The sequence below is a fragment of the Planococcus citri genome, chromosome 1 (genome assembly GCF_950023065.1).
Source record: "Planococcus citri chromosome 1, ihPlaCitr1.1, whole genome shotgun sequence".
Lineage (NCBI taxonomy): Eukaryota > Metazoa > Arthropoda > Insecta > Hemiptera > Pseudococcidae > Planococcus > Planococcus citri.
Genome location: NC_088677.1, coordinates 74836487 through 74856504, shown reverse-complemented (window position 1 = coordinate 74856504; position 20018 = coordinate 74836487). Strand labels below are relative to the sequence as shown.

At 32.1% G+C, this 20018-nt stretch overlaps 1 protein-coding gene across 6 annotated transcripts; it reads left to right on the top strand.

Annotated features, from left to right (window-relative positions):
* The first annotated feature begins 3374 nt into the window (after nucleotides 1–3374).
* On the top strand, nucleotides 3375–19730 carry LOC135832570 (hepatocyte nuclear factor 4-gamma-like). 6 transcript variants are annotated; one of them, XM_065345944.1, is made up of 10 exons: nucleotides 11009–11304; nucleotides 12803–13010; nucleotides 13869–13978; nucleotides 14358–14491; nucleotides 14696–14830; nucleotides 14926–15046; nucleotides 15147–15284; nucleotides 15456–15692; nucleotides 16231–16339; nucleotides 19557–19730. In XM_065345944.1, exons 1-9 carry the CDS (start codon nucleotides 11133–11135, stop codon nucleotides 16308–16310), a joined length of 1335 nt encoding a protein of 444 aa, XP_065202016.1. In that variant the 5' UTR covers nucleotides 11009–11132; the 3' UTR covers nucleotides 16311–16339; nucleotides 19557–19730. The 6 variants fall into 6 exon arrangements, with proteins under 6 accessions (XP_065201989.1, XP_065202024.1, XP_065202016.1 ...); XM_065345936.1 differs by having other exon boundaries at nucleotides 11012–11304; nucleotides 16231–16301; XM_065345917.1 differs by lacking the exons at nucleotides 11009–11304; nucleotides 16231–16339 and adding an exon at nucleotides 3375–3580.
* Nucleotides 19731–20018: the final 288 nt, after the last annotated feature.

Below are 20018 nucleotides of genomic sequence, written 5' to 3'. Positions count from 1 at the left end.
TTATTTCATAAAGTTGGAATTTTTTATTTTTTTCAAAATATCTCAAAATTAAAACTGACAGAAAATTTTTTGAACCGGACAAAACTGAAAATTTCGAGTGCTATATACTTAGTCGACTAAGTTAAATTTTTTGACTCCAAAATATTGTGATACAATCCCCTCATCACTTGTAACTTAAGTAGGTACCCTCTTTTTTCACCAAACTTGGGAATTTTCAGTAAATTTAGTTTGGAATCATAGGGCTTTTGCCCCCCCCCCTCACCAACAAAACCACTTCGCTCGTCCCTGCTTTCTGGCACAAAAACTAGACTGCGTTCGGTGCGTTGTAATTCATGAAAAAGTGAGATTTTTTACGTTTGTCAAAAAAGCGAACACTTTGCACAACTTGTGGAAAAAATGAGACTTTTTGGAATTGTTTACAAAAAAAGGACAATTTGTTAGCTATTATAATACAGCAAAACATTATGTAAGTAAATTTTTGAAAAATTGAGAATTTTTGAAATTTTTTTTGTGAAGAGCTTGTTGATTTTTTAGGAATTAACAAAATGGGATAATTTTTTTGCAATTTTTGCTGAAAAAGCGTGATTATTAGTGAATTTTTTGGATAAAGTGAGATTTTGGAATTTTCTGTTTAAAAAAAAAACAACAATTTTTCAATTTCTGGCAAAAAAACTTAATTTTTAGTAAAACGCACTAGTACTTTAAAAATTTTAGCAAGAGGAAGGGCTTTTTTGACATTTTGGTAAAAAAAAGTGAGACTTTGTTGCAATTTTTAGCAACAAAGCAAACATTTTTCGATTCCTGGCAACAAAAAAAAAAAAAAAAAAAACAATTTACAGCAAAAAGAGATACCGGAAGTACATCGACAAGACGACCCTTCCGAAATTAAAAAATTATTAGACTCAATTTAAAAAACTTGACCTTACCAACACCAACTCGATTTAAATCTCACACGACGGGTGTAATAATCAAGTAATTATAAACACACCCCCCCCCCCCCTCAAAAAAAAGAAATAGAAAAAGAAAAGACTTTTTTGCATTTTTTCTAAAAAGGCGATACTTTTGATTATTTTTTGGAAAAATGAGATTTTTTGGATTTCATTTTTTCAAAAAAAAAAAAAAAAAATGTTAGCCCTGTTGCCAAAAAGCAAAAGATTTTGTAATTTGCGAAAAAATGAGAATTTTTGAGAATTTTTGGCAGTAAGAAAAACTTTTACAGTTAGGTACAAGCAGACCTTTTTGGGAATTTAAGAATTGGCAAAAAATTACACATTCGAGTCATTTTGAAGCCTCTAGCGACTATTTGAAAAATTCGTAGAGCTTCCAGTAGATTTTAAAAACTTGAAATTTCCACATTTCATCAAAATATGGAATTAGAAAGTCGAAATTGACTCTGCAAACCAATTTCAATACACTTTGGAGTCTACTGCAGGTGGTTTCAAGTCGTTTTGAAGCTTTCAGCTATCTACTTTTTGGACCATCGTAATCGATAAGGTGACCTGTATTTTTTTTTAAAAATCGGTGTGTTCCAGTCTGAATCTGAAATATATTTTTTGCAATCGCTTTCATATTTCTTTGAAAATCTAAAAAATTACCCTTCCGCCTTCATTTTAGGTAGAAAGATGAAATTTCGGTTTACACATAATTTTTGATCTTAATTCCGAGATGGAATGCAAGCAGTTTCAATCCGTTTTATTTGGAACCTCAAGAGGCTGTTTAGAAACTTATTTTTTTCAAAAAATGCCACAAAATCTGTCCGAAAAATTTTATGATTTCATTTGTTAAATTTTGCTTTCTAGAAACTTCTGTTTTTCAAAAAATGCCACAAAATCTTTTCGAAATACAGTGGGCCCCGCTTATTGTGGATCCGCTTAATATAATCACCCGTTTAATGCAATCAAATGACTTGGTCTTGATTTTTTGTTTTGTACCTATAATTACACAGAAAATCACTCGTTTAATGTAATCAAGTTCCCGCTAAGTAGAATCATTTTGTGAGACATTTCTCCTTTCATGACTCGTTATCTTCACTATTTTTATCAAAATATTTCATAATTCATCAAAAAATCTCAATTTTTTGTAAAAATTGCCAAAAAAGCATCTGATTTTTGCCAAAATGTTCAAAAAATCTTATTGCTAGAATAATGAATAATTATCAAAAAAGTCTAATTTTTTCCAAAATTGTACAGAAGTTTCTTTTTTGAAAAAATTACTTAAAAATCCCAACTTTTGTTGAAATTGTCAAAAAAGTCATGTTTTTTGCCAAAATTATTAAAAAATACATTTTATGTGAAAATTGTGTTTTTTCAAAAGTTTATTTAATAGAATCACCCGCTTAATAGAATCATTTTGCCTCGGACAAATGCGACCACAATAAGCAAGGCCGACTGTATTTCATGATTTCATTGGTCAAATTTTCATTTTGGGTCAGAATTAAGTGGATCAAAAATAGCAACATTGAATCGCGAGTCCATTGAATTTGAAAACTGAATCGCTGATTTTGAATAGGATCCAATTTTTTGGTCGAATCGCGCCATTTGAATCTGATTTATTTTTTTTGTGAATCGCCCCTTCTCTGGATGAAACACTGTGAAAAATCACTTCAATCTCGACCCAGTTGATTTCAAAAACACAATAAAACAATCAATTCTCAAGTAAAGATCACTGAACAATTACTAGAGAGCAAACGAAAACTAAATGTGATGAAAAAATAAAAAGTGGAACAAAAAGACACCGAATAACAAAATTTAAATTTAAATTTTTACTTCTTTTCGATCCAGCTTTTGAATCTCTCTTGAGAATGACTTTGGTTGAGGAGGATTCGTTTTACTTTTCATGACCTGCGTAGGTACTTGGTGGGTAAGTAGTTCAATTTTTCCAAAAATCCGAATAGGCAGATTGTACAATACATCTGTTTTTAGGTAGGTAGGTTAAACTACATAAAATGATATTTCATCGAGTATTAATATTTAATGATACAATACATCACTAGTCAATAACCAAGAAACAGCGATAATGAGAGTAAGACGCTTAAAATGTCATTATTACTTGACGATAAGGTAGGTCTAGGGATAAAAAAAATTCAAGAAATTCATCACTATAGGTAAGTATAACCTATCGATGAACCAACAGTTCTCATGCAACACACAGAAACTGCGAATGAAAACGAGAATTCTTCTTCTCACACTCGCACGGCGAGTAAAGTAAGTAAATTGTTTCACATAATTAAAGAATCCCTACAAAGGCGCAATTGATAACGACCAAATACTAATAAAGATAAAATGTAGGTTATTTTAAGAAGACAAACATGATAATAAAATAGATGCGTGCGCATAATTTAAAAAGTTTTTCATCCGAGTGCAAAGGACGATTTTTTTGATTTATTTCGATTGAGAAGTTGCAGATGAACGGATGCGACCTTTGGACCCTGTTGGACATGCTATAATGGACGATGATCATGTACCTCAGCCTCCGTCATCGCAATTACTAGTGGTAGCAGCTGGGAATTTAGCTCCTAATTCAGTGATCGTGCAAAATGCCTCACCTATTGTCACCGGCGGAGTTTCCGAACTGTCACCAGGTATGTGGCATTCAAATTTAAATCATATTTACGTACCTACTTACGGTTAAATATGATGATAATTATTTATAAATATATATCGTGTATCTATAAGTTGGGTACCTATCTAGTGTAAAATGAATTCAAATTTCACGCAGTCTATATTCATCTACTTCTTAAAGTACCTAATACCTAATTTACTAAAACACTCGAGATCATCCAGATATTCATTTTTTATTCGATATTCAATTGTTTTAAAAGCAGTGATCATTTTCTATAAGTAGATATAACAACAGAAAAAATATAAATTAGTTTTACAAACCGCATCGGATATTTATTGTAGACAAAAAGTTGACAGATCTTTTAGTAAAATCACAGCTGCCTAACTGTATACTACCTAAACATCGTTCAGGCAAATGAAAACGTAAGTAATGATGTGCTTATCAGTCTATTGTCTTCGCGTCGAATACCTTTGTTGAATTATTCTATTCCCATTTAGTTGCCCCGAGTTTAATACTTTGATTCGTGCTTAGCGAAATTCACAAATGGTTCAATGGGCTCATTTGATCTCGTTTGGAACCATACACTATTTTGAATGAACCAGTTTCATATCCTATAATAATTTATTACCTACCTAGTTCAACAAAGACCGACACTTGTTGATGAAAAATTTTCCACTGCTTTGAGTAGACATATACGAGTATTATGCTCCATCTTGACGGACGAGAAGGCATTTATCTATCTTGATTTTCAAAACTTTACGAAGCGATCGGCTAATTTTTATTACTCGTGGTAGTCATGGCCTATAAATTATACCATCGTCATTACCTACGTGAATACATACCTATTTATATACCTCATCAGGCTCACGCATATTAAATCATTTTTCTTAATTTTACAAAATGAAAACGTATAAAAATTATTTCAGTTTTTTCTTATTTGTAGGTTCTTAAATTTCACATTGACTTCATTACGAATTAGTGGGTAATACGTACGTCCAAATGAATACCTAAGTTTTGCAATACCGTATTCGATGTTTTAAGATTATTCGATATCTCGTAGAGATAAGTAACATAACACTTTTCAACATTATCAGAAGGTTTTATTATTTTTAATGATTAGCAGTATGGAAACATTAGCTAGCACAACAGCTAATTAATGAATAATAACGATAAATAACATTTAGATTCGACAATTTGACCCGCTAAATTTCAATTTTTTGAAATGAGTAAATTATTTGAAAGCTGAAAAATTCGATTTATTTAGATTTAAAATTTGACATATAATAATGTACATAGTTAGTTGAAAAAGAACCCATGCAGAATAGTACCACATGGTAAAATGAATAACCTAAGTCCATTGCTGCATAGATATTCGGAACTTTATCCTTCCTTGCTTAGTTGCTAGTAAATAAATTTCGAATACTCATTTCACGTGTTTCGGCCTTCAGAAAACAACTAAGTATGCAACATTTCTTGTCGCGAAAGAAGTAAATTTTGCATATCACGTGATTAATTAAAGGGACTACATATTAGTCCGGCATATGACAATAGGAGTAATTGCAGCCCCCCCCCCCGGCCGATCCTCCGGCACAACTTTTTTCTTAAAGGGGACATCCTAAGGAAAATTTTAAAGCAAACTTGCCAAAAAAAAAAGTTGGCCTTACTTACAAAATGGCGGCCATTTTGATTGACAGGTCAGCCGAAATCGCAGATTTTGCGTTTTAACATAGGACTTGCACGAATTTTTTCAAACTTTACAAAGGTAGATCGAAAGATCATGCAAAAATTTATCACATGTCAAAATTTCAAGTGCTAAAGTGCGTTTTTCGATTTTTGGTGAATTTTTGAAAATCGAATTTAGGCCAAAAATGAGGGAAGAAATCAAAATTTTACCAAATTGACCAAGAAAGCTGAAATTAGGGATATACCCTATTTTCGACATTCCAAATCGATTGGAAACGGTTTCAGCCCGTTTTGAGCAGTTCTGGAGCCTCCAGCAGATTTTTGAAACTCGAAATTCCCACAAAATTCCATCAAATTGGAGTTGTAAAGCTAAAATTTATTCTAAAAACTAATTTCAATATGCTACGAAGTACTGCAGGTAAATTTCAAGTCGTTTTGGATCCTCCAGCGACTTTTTGAAAATTCCTAAAGCCTCCAGCAGATTTTTGAAACTTTAAATTTTCACAAAATTTCATCAAATGGAGACGGAAATCTGAAATTTACTCTACACTCCAATTTTAACACCCTCTGAAGACGACTTCAGGTGGGTTCATCATTTTAGGGCCTCCAGCGACTTTTTTGAAACTTACTGGAGCCTCCAGTAGATTTTTGAAACTTGAAATTCCCCCAAAATATCATCAAACTAAGATGAAGAGTCGAAATTCATTCTGCAAACTAATGTCAATACGCTACGAAGTTGACTGCTGGTGAATTTCAAGTCGTTTTGGAGCCTCCAGCAACTTTTTGAAAGGTTGTATGACGTTTTTTTGGAAAATTGAAATTTCCTAAAAGTAGCTGGAAGCTTCAAAACCATTTGAAGCCACCATGTAGTCTGCGAAGTAAATTTCAGCTTGCCAACTCCATTTGATGAATTAATGTTGGGGGGAAATTTCAAGCTCCACAAATCTACTGGAGGCTCCAGTAATTTTCAAAAAAGTCGCTGGAGACCCTGGGTGTTAAAATTGGATTGTAGAGTAAATTTCAGCTTTCCACCTCCATTTGATGAAATTTTGTGAAAATTTAAGGTTTCAAAAATCTGCTGGAGGTTTGAGGAATTTTCAAAAAAAGTCGCTGGAGGCCCTAAAATGACTTGAACCCACCTGACGTCGTCTTCAGAGAGTGTTAAAATTGAAGTGTAGAGTGAATTTCAGCTTTCCATCTCCATTTGATAGAATTTTGTGAAAATTTAAAGTTTCAAAAATCTGCTGGAGGCTCCAGGACTGCTCAAAACGGGCTGAAACCGTTTCCAATCGATTTGGAATGTCGAAAATAGGGTATATCCTTAATTTCAGCTTTCTTGGTCAATTTGGTAAAATTTTGATTTCTTCCCTCATTTTTGGCCTAAATTCGATTTTCAAAAATTCACCAAAAATCGAAAAACGCACTTTAGCACTTGAAATTTTGACATGTGATAAATTTTTGCATGATCTTTCGATCTACCTTTGTAAAGTTTGAAAAAATTCGTGCAAGTCCTATGTTAAAACGCAAAATCTGCGATTTCGGCTGACCTGTCAATCAAAATGGCCGCCATTTTGTAAGTAAGGCCAACTTTTTTTTTTGGCAAGTTTGCTTTAAAATGTTCCTTAGGATGTCCCCGTTAAGAAAAAAGTTGTCCCGGAGGATCGGCGGGGGGGGGTGCAATTACTCCTATTGTCATATGCCGGACTATATAGGTTGTAAGAGGTAGATAAGAACCCAATACATAAACGAGTACAATATCTTTATGAATGCAATGGCTCCTAATTTTTTTCAAAAATAAAACCTCAACGAACCAAAAAAGCTTGAAAAAGTATCCTGGCATGGCAATGGCAACTGAGTGAGATTTTACCCATTTTTTTGTGTCAATTTTTGTCAAACAGCAAGATTTTGACAATCTAGTAATGTACCTAAGTGAAAAAGCAAGACTTTTCGGCAATTATTCTCAAAAATTTAAACATTCCGATTCAAAAACGAGACGTTTGTCAAAAAAGCGAAAACTTTGCACAATTTCTGGAAAGAATGAGACCTTTTGGAATTGATTACATAAAAACGACAATTTTTCAGCCATTCTAAAATATAGCAAAACTTTATGTAAATTTTTTAAGAAATTGAGAATTTTTGAAATTTTTTTTGCAAAGAGCATGTTCATTTTTTAGAATTAACAAAGAAGATAATTTTTCGCAATTTTTTGGGAAAAGCGTGATTTTTATTCGATTTTGTGGACAAAGTGAGACTTTGTAATTTGCTGATGAAAGAAACGACAATTTGTATCCATTTCAAAACAGCGAACATTTTTCAATTTCTGGCAAAAAACTCAATTTTTAGCAAAACGCCCTAGTACTTTAAAAATTTTAACAAGAGGAAAGTCTTTGTGGCAATTTTGGTAAAAAAAAAAGTGAAACTTTGTTGCAGTTTTTGACAAAGTAGCAAGAATTTTCCGATTTCTGGCAACCAAAAAAAAATAATTTATGGCAATAGGAGATACATTGACGATTTTAGAAAAAGAAACAGCTTTTTCGCAATTTTGTAAAAAGATGAGACTTTTGATTAATTTTTGGGAAAAAGAAACTTTTTTGATTTCTTTTTTTTAAAAAAACAAAAAAAAAACAATTTTTAACGGTGTTACTAAAGAACAAAAGATTTTGTAATCTGTGAAAAAATGAGGATTTTTTTTACAATTTTTGGCAAAAAGCAAGAATTTGACTATAGCAAAAGCAGGACTTTTTGGGAATCTAAGAATTGGCAAAAAATTACACATTCGAGTCATTTTGGAGCCTCTAGTGACTTTTGAAGTTGACTGCAGCCTGCACGTGGTTTCAAGAGCCGAATGTTTTCAATTTCAAAAAAGAAAAATGGTTACATTAGTTATTTAAAAATGGTAGATAAGTTAAACCGACAACTCAATTGATTTAAACTTTTTTCAATGTTTGGAATTGAAAATTGAATTTTTTCGAACTTTGATTTTTTTATGATGAGTTCATTTCATCGAGTGAAAGGGAGTTTTCAACTTTTTCAACGGATACGTAAAAATAGGCGTCAAATGGGTCCACTTTACCTATCAAAACTTTTTTCATGTTTTAAATCAAAAAATCGCAATTTTTGGCAAATTTTCAACATTTTAAAATCGTCTTTACGAAATAATGTCATCCCAATTTTTGAATATGTTTTCAGCATGAAAAGTTGTCCATAATAATATTTTTTTCAGAATTTCTCAGAGTCGGAACGATATGAAAACTATTTTTTGAATCTTTTCGAGCTAATTTTTCGTACGAAAAAAGTGGCAACACTGATTTTAAGGATTAACACCTAAATTCCTTTCGAAACCTCTAGCTATTGGAAAAATTTTCATTTTGGTAGGTCTAGGTATCGCGGTTATCGAGTAATCTACTGCTGAAATGGATGATATTTCAAGTTCACTGAAAGCTTTGACACCCCATAGCAGCATTTAAAAAAGGGCTAGAGGGCTGCGATTTGCGCCATTGGTCATCCCTTCGGTATAGAACTTTCCACAGGAAAGATTTCAAAAAAATCGCCGACCCCTTTTACCACTTCTTGATTGAATTGACATAGAATGACTCGTCTACCTATACGAGTACAATCGTACATAATATTTAGTTAATTACAACATCTCCAGTTTTTTTCCAGACCTTTTTTTTCTTTTTCAACAAAAATAAATATAACCTTGAACTGCTATCCGTCAATTATTTCCTCACAACTCGGCGAGGTTATCTCTTATCATACTGTCCTCACTAATTATTTTAAGATGAAAAAGCAAAATCTTCTCAATTCTCATGTAAAGTAGGTACGATAAATCTTTTTTTTATTTTTATTTTTAAGTAAATGAAGGCGATAATTGATGAAGGCTACTTCGAATAATTTTCTTATCACGTTTGAGAACGGTTACTGGTGAGAGATAAATACCTACATATTTTAATTAACCCTTCTCTAAATTCAGCGTGAGTAAACAGGCGGCTTTGTGTGTATGTACATGTGGAAGCCCAGTTCGCTACAATGAATAAAACCACTCCACCTGAAACAAAAAAACATTCTCTACTAAGTTTTTTTTTTGGAACTACATACCTACATATAAAATTGGTCAAAATTGAACCAACTTGCAATTTTTTCTGTTTTTTATGTGTCATTTTCAGTTTAGAAATCTTTAACAGACTATTCGAAACAATCAATAGATTGTACATAAATTTTTATCAAGGAGCTTAAAATCACTATGTCAAGTATTCGTTGATATACTTACTCATAATGCCGTGTTTTTTTCCTATAAGTAATTCAGGGTAATTTTCCGACCCCATTAAAAACATACCACCAATTATAACTTACATCTGATGTATGATTCATCAATTACCCAGTACCTAATCAGCGATTAAACCGCATTATAAGTGCCCGCCTATTTTTAACATTAAAAAGTGCAAATAACACTACAATAAAAATGATTCATTTCGCACCTTAAACTTTTACAAGTCACAAAGTCTTTTTATAATCATTTTGAAAATGACAGCACATCTACCAAATTAAAATAAAACTTTGAAGCAGTTTAAAGTCTGTTCCAGTTTTTGATTAGACAATCATGAGCATAGTCATTTTAATAAAAATTCCATGCTTAGTCTAATTTTGTACAAATGGGTTATAAATTCAATAACCTATACCTATCTACCTACAATGTATTTAGTTAGGATTCCACACGAGCGGAAATGTTACAAAATCTGTTGTATAGAATACTGATTAATACTTAATTTAACGCTGTTGAAAATGCGCGCAATAGTTTCCTTATTTTATATATTTAGTAATAGGTGTACTCGTGAACAGTCGCCTTATCAGAAATAATATTTGTGTATTGTATATGATATACTGTAGACAAATGAAACGAGCGGGAATATCCAAGAAACATGCATCATGTGGATGTTTTTTAATTTTTACATACCTTTGCTAACGAATAAGATTGCCATAATTATTCAAATCATGTAAACATTTTTTGTTTTACACTACTTATTTTCCATTTTGCAATTATTACTTTGTAATTACCTATGTTATTTTCACTTGATAGGTATGTAGTACCAATTTACAACACAAATGACACAGAATTTTGTTGCAATCTTCTGTTGGTCCATTGTTCCTTATAGAAAGAGAATTTATGGTTGTCTATCTACCAGTTCTTTATGACTGTATGGATACTCATACCTAGTAAAAAAAAAAACTGGCACTGAAAAACTAGTAGGTAGTTACATAGAAATGTAAATTTGAACTTTACACTAAAGATTTGATTTAATTCTCATCTATGGGCTGCTCTTTCAAGTGTTCTTTATTGTGTGCTCTTTCATTGTTGTTGTTATACTTAGTATGTAGGAGTTGAAAAATATAGAGAATAGACTAATTCAACTTCATTTGTGTAATGAAAGAATGTACCTAAATTCATATCTGTAAGTTCATACAAAAAAGCTGTGAATATTTTTTTCTGTTTAAAATTCGAATTCTGTTGATAGGTCTTCTTGCACTATTTTAAGTAAGTATATGGAACTAGATATTTTTCACCATTTTTCATTTGAAAAAAAATTATACCTACTTTTTTGTGAAAAGGTATTTGTATACAAATAATTATATTTAGATGTTTATGCATCATTATTTACATTACCTATCAAACATTCACGCTGAGCATTCCCACTATCATGAAACTCCGCCCTTTTGTTTAAATCACTCTTATAACGTAATTATCTACAGATAATAAAGGCACCGCATATTGAAACCTTTTCAACTGGTTTAATAATGCTTCTGTGCATGTGAGTTCAAGACCGTTATGATCTTTTAGGTACCTACCTGGTTTTCAAAGTTTTATCTGATTTAGTACATAACTCCAAAAAATGCTTTTACATCCTTTGGAGGATGAAAGTTTGAATCACTTTTCGGAATATAAAAAACTGAATAACAACATGGCTAATAATAATTCAAATGTGCCGTCTTATGTCTTCATGACAAATAATTTTCAAGATGATTACGTTTCATCTACATTTGACTTTGCAGCTACATACTCAGGTGAGTGGAAATTCACACTTACATCATTTTGTTTTTGTTGCTTAATAGTTGTTGTTGTTTTTTTGTTTGATTAATTTTAAATTCAGAGATGAGGCGATTCAAATCATGGAATTTCTTTGCAATTCAGCAATTTTTCCTCTTTGAGGATTTTCTTTGTGATACCAAATGTTTTATCAATTTTTTTGAGTACTTACTGAGCACTGTTCATCTTGAAAATTTGAAAACACAAATTTTTAGCTATACTATAGCAGGAAGTTGACTGCATGCAGGTAGATTTCAAGTTGTTTTGGAGCCACCAGCAACCCTTTGGAAATTACTGGAGCCTCCAGCACATTTTTCAGTGCTCAAAGTTTCTATAAAATTTTATCAAACAGAGTTGGGAATCAAATCTAAAATAATTTAGTAACTTTTGCTGGAAAACCAATGTTTTTTTTACAATTTTTGGCAAAAAGAAAGACATTGACAATCACAGCAAAAGCAGAACTTTGTGGGAATTTAGGAATTGGCAAAAAATTACACATTCAAGTCATTTTGGAGCCTCTAGAAATTTTTTGAAAATTCCTAGAGCTTTCAGCAGATTTCTGAAATTTCCACATTTCATTAAATGGAGTTAGACAGTCAAAATTCACTCTACAAACCAATTTCAATAGGTACACTTTGAAGTTGACTGCAGATGGTTTCAAGTAATTTTGAAGCTTCCAGCTACCTATACTTTTTGGACCATTGTGGTTGATAAGGTAACTGTAATTTTTTTCAAAATTGGTGTACCTATTCCAGTCTGAAACATATTTTTTGCCATCGATTTCATACTTCTTTGAAAATTTGAAAACTTACCCTTCCACCTCCATTTTAGGTAGAAAGATGAAATTCGGTAAAGTTTACACACCATTTTTGATCTTAATTCCAAGATGGAATGCAGGCAGTTTCAATCCGTTTTATATGGAACCTCAAGAAACTCTTTATAGAAACTTCTTTTTTTTTTAAAAATGCCATATTTGTCTGAAAAATTTTATGATTTCATTTGTTAAATTTTACTGTTTAAAAACTTTTGTTTTTTAAAAAATGCCACAAAATTTGTCTGAAATATTTTATGATTATATTTATCAAATTTTCATTTCAGTTCAGCAGTAAGTAGATCAAAAATAGCAACATTGAATCGCAAGTCCATTGAATCCGATTCAGTTTTTTGGCCAAATCGTGCCATTTGAAGTTGATTCATTTTTTTGTGAATTGCCCCATCTCCAGTTAAACTGGTGCCAAATGATACCAGCAAAATATTCATCTATTTCTACAAATTCATAATACCTATTTATGTCAAATTCAAGACACCAGTCTTGTTTTGAATTATTTAATGAGCCTAAGTTACAAATGATTTGCTGGGTACCTTACTTACTTATACCACTAATTTAATCAGTAGATACATGGTACATCTAGGTACTCACTTATTTGAATTAAATTTCCTATTTAGAAAAATCTAAGTACATATTTTACTTTTCAGAACCTCCAGAGCTGCATTTACAGAATGCTCAACAAGTACTTCATCCTACAATGGAAAACAGTGTGATGAGCAATGTAGCAGCCATAAGTCAATATTGCTCCATATGCGGTGATCGAGCCACTGGTAAACATTACGGTGCTGCAAGTTGTGATGGTTGCAAAGGATTTTTCAGGCGCTCTGTTCGAAAGAATCATATTTATGCTTGCCGGTAAGATGAGATTAATTACTTCATAAATATAAAAGTTATATAAGTAAATATTGACAACATGCTTACCATATTGCGTCTATCACATTCCTTTCTCTTTATCAATATCATTTCAATGATTGACAAATAATTCATGTTTTCTCTGAAAGTTTAACTTACCTGTGGAAAATTGGTATGCATTCACAAAAACAAAACAACAGTTTCCTACTGTAACAATAAGAACATAAGCTATTCATTTAATGTGAATAGGTACCTATGATTTTTGTTTTGGTAGACACCATGTTTTGTGTTTTTTCTTTACTGATTTACTTTTGTACTCATTGTGAATGATCTTGTTTAAAATTTTGGACCGCTGGCCGAATTTATGACATCTGTGACTTCCTGTTACCATCAGTTATCAATAAATTATATTAAGTATTCATTATTTTAATGGTACTTCAACTAACAAAAAATGAGGCTTTAGGATTTTTTATCTACAAATTATTATATCTAGGTAAATATTTATGCTATGAAACAGACATATAAATACACACTGCAACTGAAATGAATGAAAGTTTGAAATTTTGTGGTAATTAGATTGAATACCCTTTGTACAATAATTAACACAGATAACCCTATGACACCTCATTTCCTTATAAATGTATGGTTAAATGGCTTGAATTATGAATTGTTAGTGGTATTTTTTTTCTTCACTAGATATCATTCTTTTTTTGAGATAAAAAATATGTATTAGGTGTCTCAATAAGGCAATAATCTTATATTCTCAACTTCTCAAGTTACTTCTAAGTACCTATCTGATTCCTACCAGTGATACGTGTATTTTATAGAAACTTGAAAAAAACGTTTTCTGATTATTTGCAGATTCAACAGAAATTGTGTTGTTGATAAAGACAAACGAAATCAATGCCGTTATTGTAGATTGCGAAAGTGCTTTAAAGCCGGCATGAAAAAAGAAGGTAAGGTACATACATGTGAGTAAGTATGTAAATAAGCAATTTAAAAATAAATATAGAATATTTTTAAGACGATAGGATTAGTAGTGAACCCATTCGATAGCAATCAGAAGAAATTAGGTAAATTTTTTATAATCATATTTAATCAACTTTTAACTGGACCAATTACCTACCTACCTATAAGTTTTTTTGAAAAAAAACTGCTCAAAATTTTAAAAAGATTTTGAAATACGTAGGTAGGTACCTAGATTTCATTTTTTTTAATGATCATGGTCCATTTCCCTGTGACTGTAACGTTTCAAAGTACATAGGTATGTAGGTATTATAGTAGATAGTGATACATTATAATATTATTGTAATAGCAGCTTGTGAAAATTTTCAATTTTACACTTTACAGCGGTTCAAAACGAAAGAGATCGAATAAGCTGTAGAAGACCAAGTTATGAAGAACACTCCTCTTCAAATGGACTCTCTGTCACTGCATTACTGAGTGCAGAAATGCTTTCCAGACAAGTTGGAGCTACAAATGAGGTAATTTATACTTTCTTAGAGGAGATACTTATTTCAATAACTAAAATTTTCCAAATTCTAATAAGTACCTACTTACCTACCTAAGTATAGTTTTCCTGTATGTACCATTTCATTTTTAATTTATTTATTATTTTTTAATCATTAAGTAAGTAGGTACCTATTTGTCGAATTCCAAACTAATTCAATAATATTGACATGTTTCAGACAAACATAGATTTATCTACAAAGCAAATCGCAAGTATTAACGATGTTTGTGAGTCCATGAAGCAACAATTGTTATATTTAGTAGAATGGGCCAAATACATACCTGTATTTTCTGAATTAACTCTGGATGATCAGGTATGTAGGTACCTAGAATGAATGTTTATGGGACTTCGCCTCCTGTGGACTTGATTTATGAATATTTCAATATTATTCTTCCATGCATATTGCAGGTTGCCTTATTACGAGCTCATGCCGGAGAGCATTTATTATTAGGATTAGCTAAACGTTCATTGCATCTTAAAGATGTTCTATTACTAGGAAATAATTGCGTTATTACCAGATACAATGGAGGTAAATACAGTAAAAACGTCAATAAAAATATTCATCAAATTATCATCAACTTAGGTATTCATACATATTATTATACATATGTAATTTTTTTTACCAACAGAGTCTGGAATATCACCAGATTTAGATATAAGCCGAATCGGTACAAGAGTAATGGATGAATTGGTCAGACGTCTAGCTGATGTTCAGATCGATGACAGTGAATTTGCTTGTTTAAAAGCCATAGTCTTTTTTGACCCTGGTACGTACAAAACAGAAACAATACCCCCCCCCCCCCAATCTTGAGGATAAATTGAAAGAAAATGTATTCAACAAGCAACGCCATTCTCAATGGAAATTGAAACACAATTTTAAAATAGTTATCCTATTTGAATTTTTTGTACAGTACTGAGCATAACAAGTTTTATTTCAGATGCGAAAGGACTAAGTGACAGCAATCGTGTTCAGTACTTGAGAGATCAAATTCAAATAAATTTAGAGGATTACATCAGTGATCGTCAGTATGACTCTAGAGGTCGATTCGGAAAATTATTATTGACCTTACCTCCTTTACAATCAATATCGTGGCAGATGATAGAACAAATTCAATTCGCTAAATTATTTGGTGTAGCTCAGATCGACAGTTTATTACAAGAAATGCTGCTTGGAGGTACTTTTATTGAATATTCGACCTTAACAAATTTATTTACCTATATTTTTTTAACTGGCACATTTCTTAAAGATTGGTACCTAAACCTATCTAATTTCTATTCAAATTCCAAAACATTTTAACATGTTAACATTTTACTGCGTAGAATCAATTAGGTACCTATTTTTCCAAGGTCAGTATGTTTGCATTTGAAATAAGCACTGATCACCTGGCACATTGAACTAAAAAAATTGAATTGAGAATTACATATGAAAATATACTTAAACATATCTGCATTAAATCCCTTACCTATTTTTTTTATTGGTTAATTATGATCAACATTTTTATTCTCAAGAAAAATTTTATCCAATTTAATTTTTAAGGTACCTATAGTAGGGCACACAAAAATTGTCTTACCTACACATACCCATTCATTTCTTGCAAGTTGCACATAAGAGTCTTTTATGAAAAAGTGAAAATCATGAGTAGACCTAGGCTACACCAAGTTATTAAAAGCTGAGTTAATTTTATTTTCTTCACAAAAAATTTAATTTTTCAGAAAATTATGCAGGCTCAAGCGGGGAAAATGCGGAGAAAAGTAACAAATTAGAATATGGAGATATGAGAAAGGTGATATAAAAATTATTTCAAACGCTTCATCTGCTTAGGTAATTTAGGTACAGAGTGCACAGAAATGTCCAGTAAGCACTCCCAAAAAAGTTTTCTGCCGTATGTTTCGGTTGGTTACAGTGGATGATGGTAATGATAGCACTTGATAGGTTGTTGGACTAAGGCGATAACATTCCACCAATCATATACATCTATTTCACGTTTCCAATATTTTCAACAAGAAACTTTCTTTGGGGTACTTACACGACATTTCTGCGCACTCTATATCTGTAAAGGGAACTGTTTTAATGTACCTACCTACTTTGTGACAAATGACTCATCTTTTTGAGGAGAAAAAAAATTAATTTCCAATGCGAAAATTAACTGTAGGTATTTGGAAGTATACCTATGACCATTTTTGAGTTAGTTGAATATGCTTTGCATTTACGTAAATGTACTTGACACATCATTTTTATTGAATTTGTCAGCGTTTTTTAATCCATCTCATTGTCAGCTACTGAGTTCATCCATCTGCCTAATTGCTCACCTTCTACAGTATGACACAAAAGTTATAGTACCCGGTGGCTTTTATTTCCAAGTGGAAAGAGCTAGAGAGATGAATGAAGCAGCGTTGAGTAGGGAAAAATAAGGGCTTTCAAAAACGACTTTGAAAATTTCAGGCCCATGTCCACAAATTGAAAAACCGGTTTGGTCAAAAAATTCAAACCAGTTTTTACTGGCGCAATGTATTCTACACACTAAGGTGACAAAAACGTGATATGAATTTCTTGAAACCGGTTCATTACTTTGCAACCAGTTGACAAAAAATACCCAACAATTGTAGATAGAGAAAAAAGCTTGAAACAAAGGTTCTAGAACGTGAAAAATCACACAATTCTGTCTAATCACAATTTTGAAACCGGTTCATTGGTTCTCATTTAGCAACCAGTTTTTGACAATCACCTAAAAGTTGGAGATAGAGAAAAAAGCTTGAAACAAAAGTTGTAGAGCGTGAAAAATTGAACAATTTTCGCTGATCAGATTTTGAAACCGGTTCATAAATTTGCAACCAGTTATCAAAAATCACCTAAAAATTGGAGATTGAAATAAAAAGCTTGAATAAAATGCAGGGCGTGAAAAATTATGTAATTCTGTTTAATCACATTTTGAAACCAGTTGATTGGTTTGCATTTAGCAACCAGTTTTTGACTATATCCCTGAAAAATTGAAGATAGAGATTTCTGCATGAAACAAAAGTTGCAGAACGTGAAAAATTGAACCATTTTTGTTGATTGCATTTCGAAAATGGCTAATTAACTTGCAACCAGGTAACTTTTGATGGCTTGCTGCGAATTAATGAACCGGTTTCAAAATCCGATCAGCGAAAATTGTTCAATTTTTCACGCTCTACAACTTTTGTTTCAAGCTTTTTTCTCTATCTCCAACTTTTAGGTGATTGTCAAAAACTGGTTGCTAAATGCGAACCAATGAACCGGTTTCAAGATGTGATTAGACAGAATGGTGTAGTTTTTCACGCTCTACAACTTTTGTATGAAGCTTTTTTCTCTATCTACAATTTTTGTGTATTTTTTGTTAACTGGTTGCAAATTAATGAACCAGTTTCAAAAAATTCATATCACGTGTTTGTCGCCTTAGTGTGTAGAATACATTGCGCCAATAAAAACCAGTTTGAATTTTTTGACCAAACCAGTTTTTTTAATTTGTGGACACCCTGTGCATGGACCTGAAATTTTCAAGGTCACTTTTGAAAGCCCTTATTTTTCTCTACTCAACGCCGCTTTATTCATCTCTCTAGCTCTTTCCACTTGGAAATAAAAGCCACCAGGCACTACTTTTGTTTTGTGTCACACTGTATATAATTATTATGCTATAACAATATGTGCTTCCAAGTTCCAAGTATCTTCTATTTTCAATTCGAGGGGGAAAATCGATGAAAAAAACTAAATTTTTCTTTTGTTTTAAAATTATGAATAAATTATTATCAATAGGTTTTGGGTATTCAAAGTCATATTGTGTAGGTACTTATCCTATTAGTCCAAGAGCTATACCACTACGATTGGGCCGAAATAACTGAAAGCTGGGGATGGTCTCAAAAGTTAGCATACATACCCCTATTTTGAAAACACTTGGTCTGCCGATCCGCAGCTGCTGCTTTAAAGCTTAGTGAAAGCTCGAAAGTTCAAAATTTTTCTGAACTTTCAGCTGAGAAAACTGATGGCTAAAATTGGTGCCTAATTATAGCATTTTTCGCGCTGAATCCGAATATATCGGTCTGCCGACCCATAAGTGCTGCCAAAGCCCCGCCAGACTGGGTCAAAGGGGGAGCAAAGACAAATTTCATGTTATTGGGCTAAATTCTCATAAAAAGCTGCAAAATCGGGTTAAAAATTATTTTCAAGCAGTTTAACGGAATGCTCTATGGCTGAGATGATTTTGAGGCACCGAAATTTTTCAAAATTTTCATTTTTGGGGGGTGGAGCGTGAGGGGAGTATTAATCAATTCAGCAAATATGGCTTTGTGATACATCAAAATATGTTTTTTGACTGTATTGTCCTCCAATGTAAAAAATATTGCCATAATTGAATTCTACGACCCAAAAAACATATATTTTGATGTATCACAAGGCCATATTTGCTGAATTTATTAATACTCCCCTCACGCCCACCCCCCAAAAAATGAAAATTTTGAAAAATTTCGGTGCCTAAAAATCATCTTAGCCATAGAGCATTCCGTTAAACTGTTTGAAAAATAATTTTTAACCCGATTTTGCAGCTTTTTATGAGAATTTAGCCCAATAACATGAAATTTGTCTTTGCTCCCCCTTTGACCCAGTCTGGCGGGGCTTTGGCAGCACTTATGGGTCGGCAGACCAATATATTCGGATTCAGCGCGAAAAATGCTATAATTAGGCACCAATTTTAGCCATCAGTTTTCTCAGCTGAAAGTTCAGAAAAATTTTAAACTTTCGAGCTTTCACTGAGCTTTAAAGCAGCAGCTGCGGATCGGCAGACCAAGTGTTTTCAAAATAGAGGTATGTATGCTAACTTTTGAGACCATCCCCAGCTTTCAGTTGTTTCGGCCCAATTGCAGTGGTATAGCTCTTGGACTATATTTAAAATTGCACTCATATCGCCTAATTTCCAAGTTTCGATCACAGAATCACTGAAAAGTGAAAAGCAGTTACCTATTCATCTTTTTCTTGATTTATGGTTACATTCATCATACTGACTTGCGACTTTTCTTTTGGTTCACAGGTTGTAGCGCCGGACCATCTTTATCAGTGATGGATAGAGAGCCAACAGATTGTGATCAACCAGTGACACCATCAAGTGTTCGAGATAATTTGATGATGTGCCAAATGGAAAATGATCGCACCACAGTAGTACCAAAAATTGAGAACGGCTACGATAAAATATAATTTGATGAAACTGCTGTTATTTTTAATAAGTTGATTATCATTTTTTTCTTTCTTATAAAGTTTTTTTTTTGTTGTAATTTGACTATTTTTAATGATTACCTACTTGGAAAATGAGCTTGTTATTTTTTCTGTAATTTTATTATTGTAAGAATTTACATCTTTTCACTTTATTTATTACATTTCAATGACATTTTGTTTGAATGTTTAATATTTAGGTACCTATTTATCTTAATTGTCACTGCGATATCAAAAAAAAATTATTTTTCAAAATTGTCAAAGTGTTGTTTTTTTCCTGAAA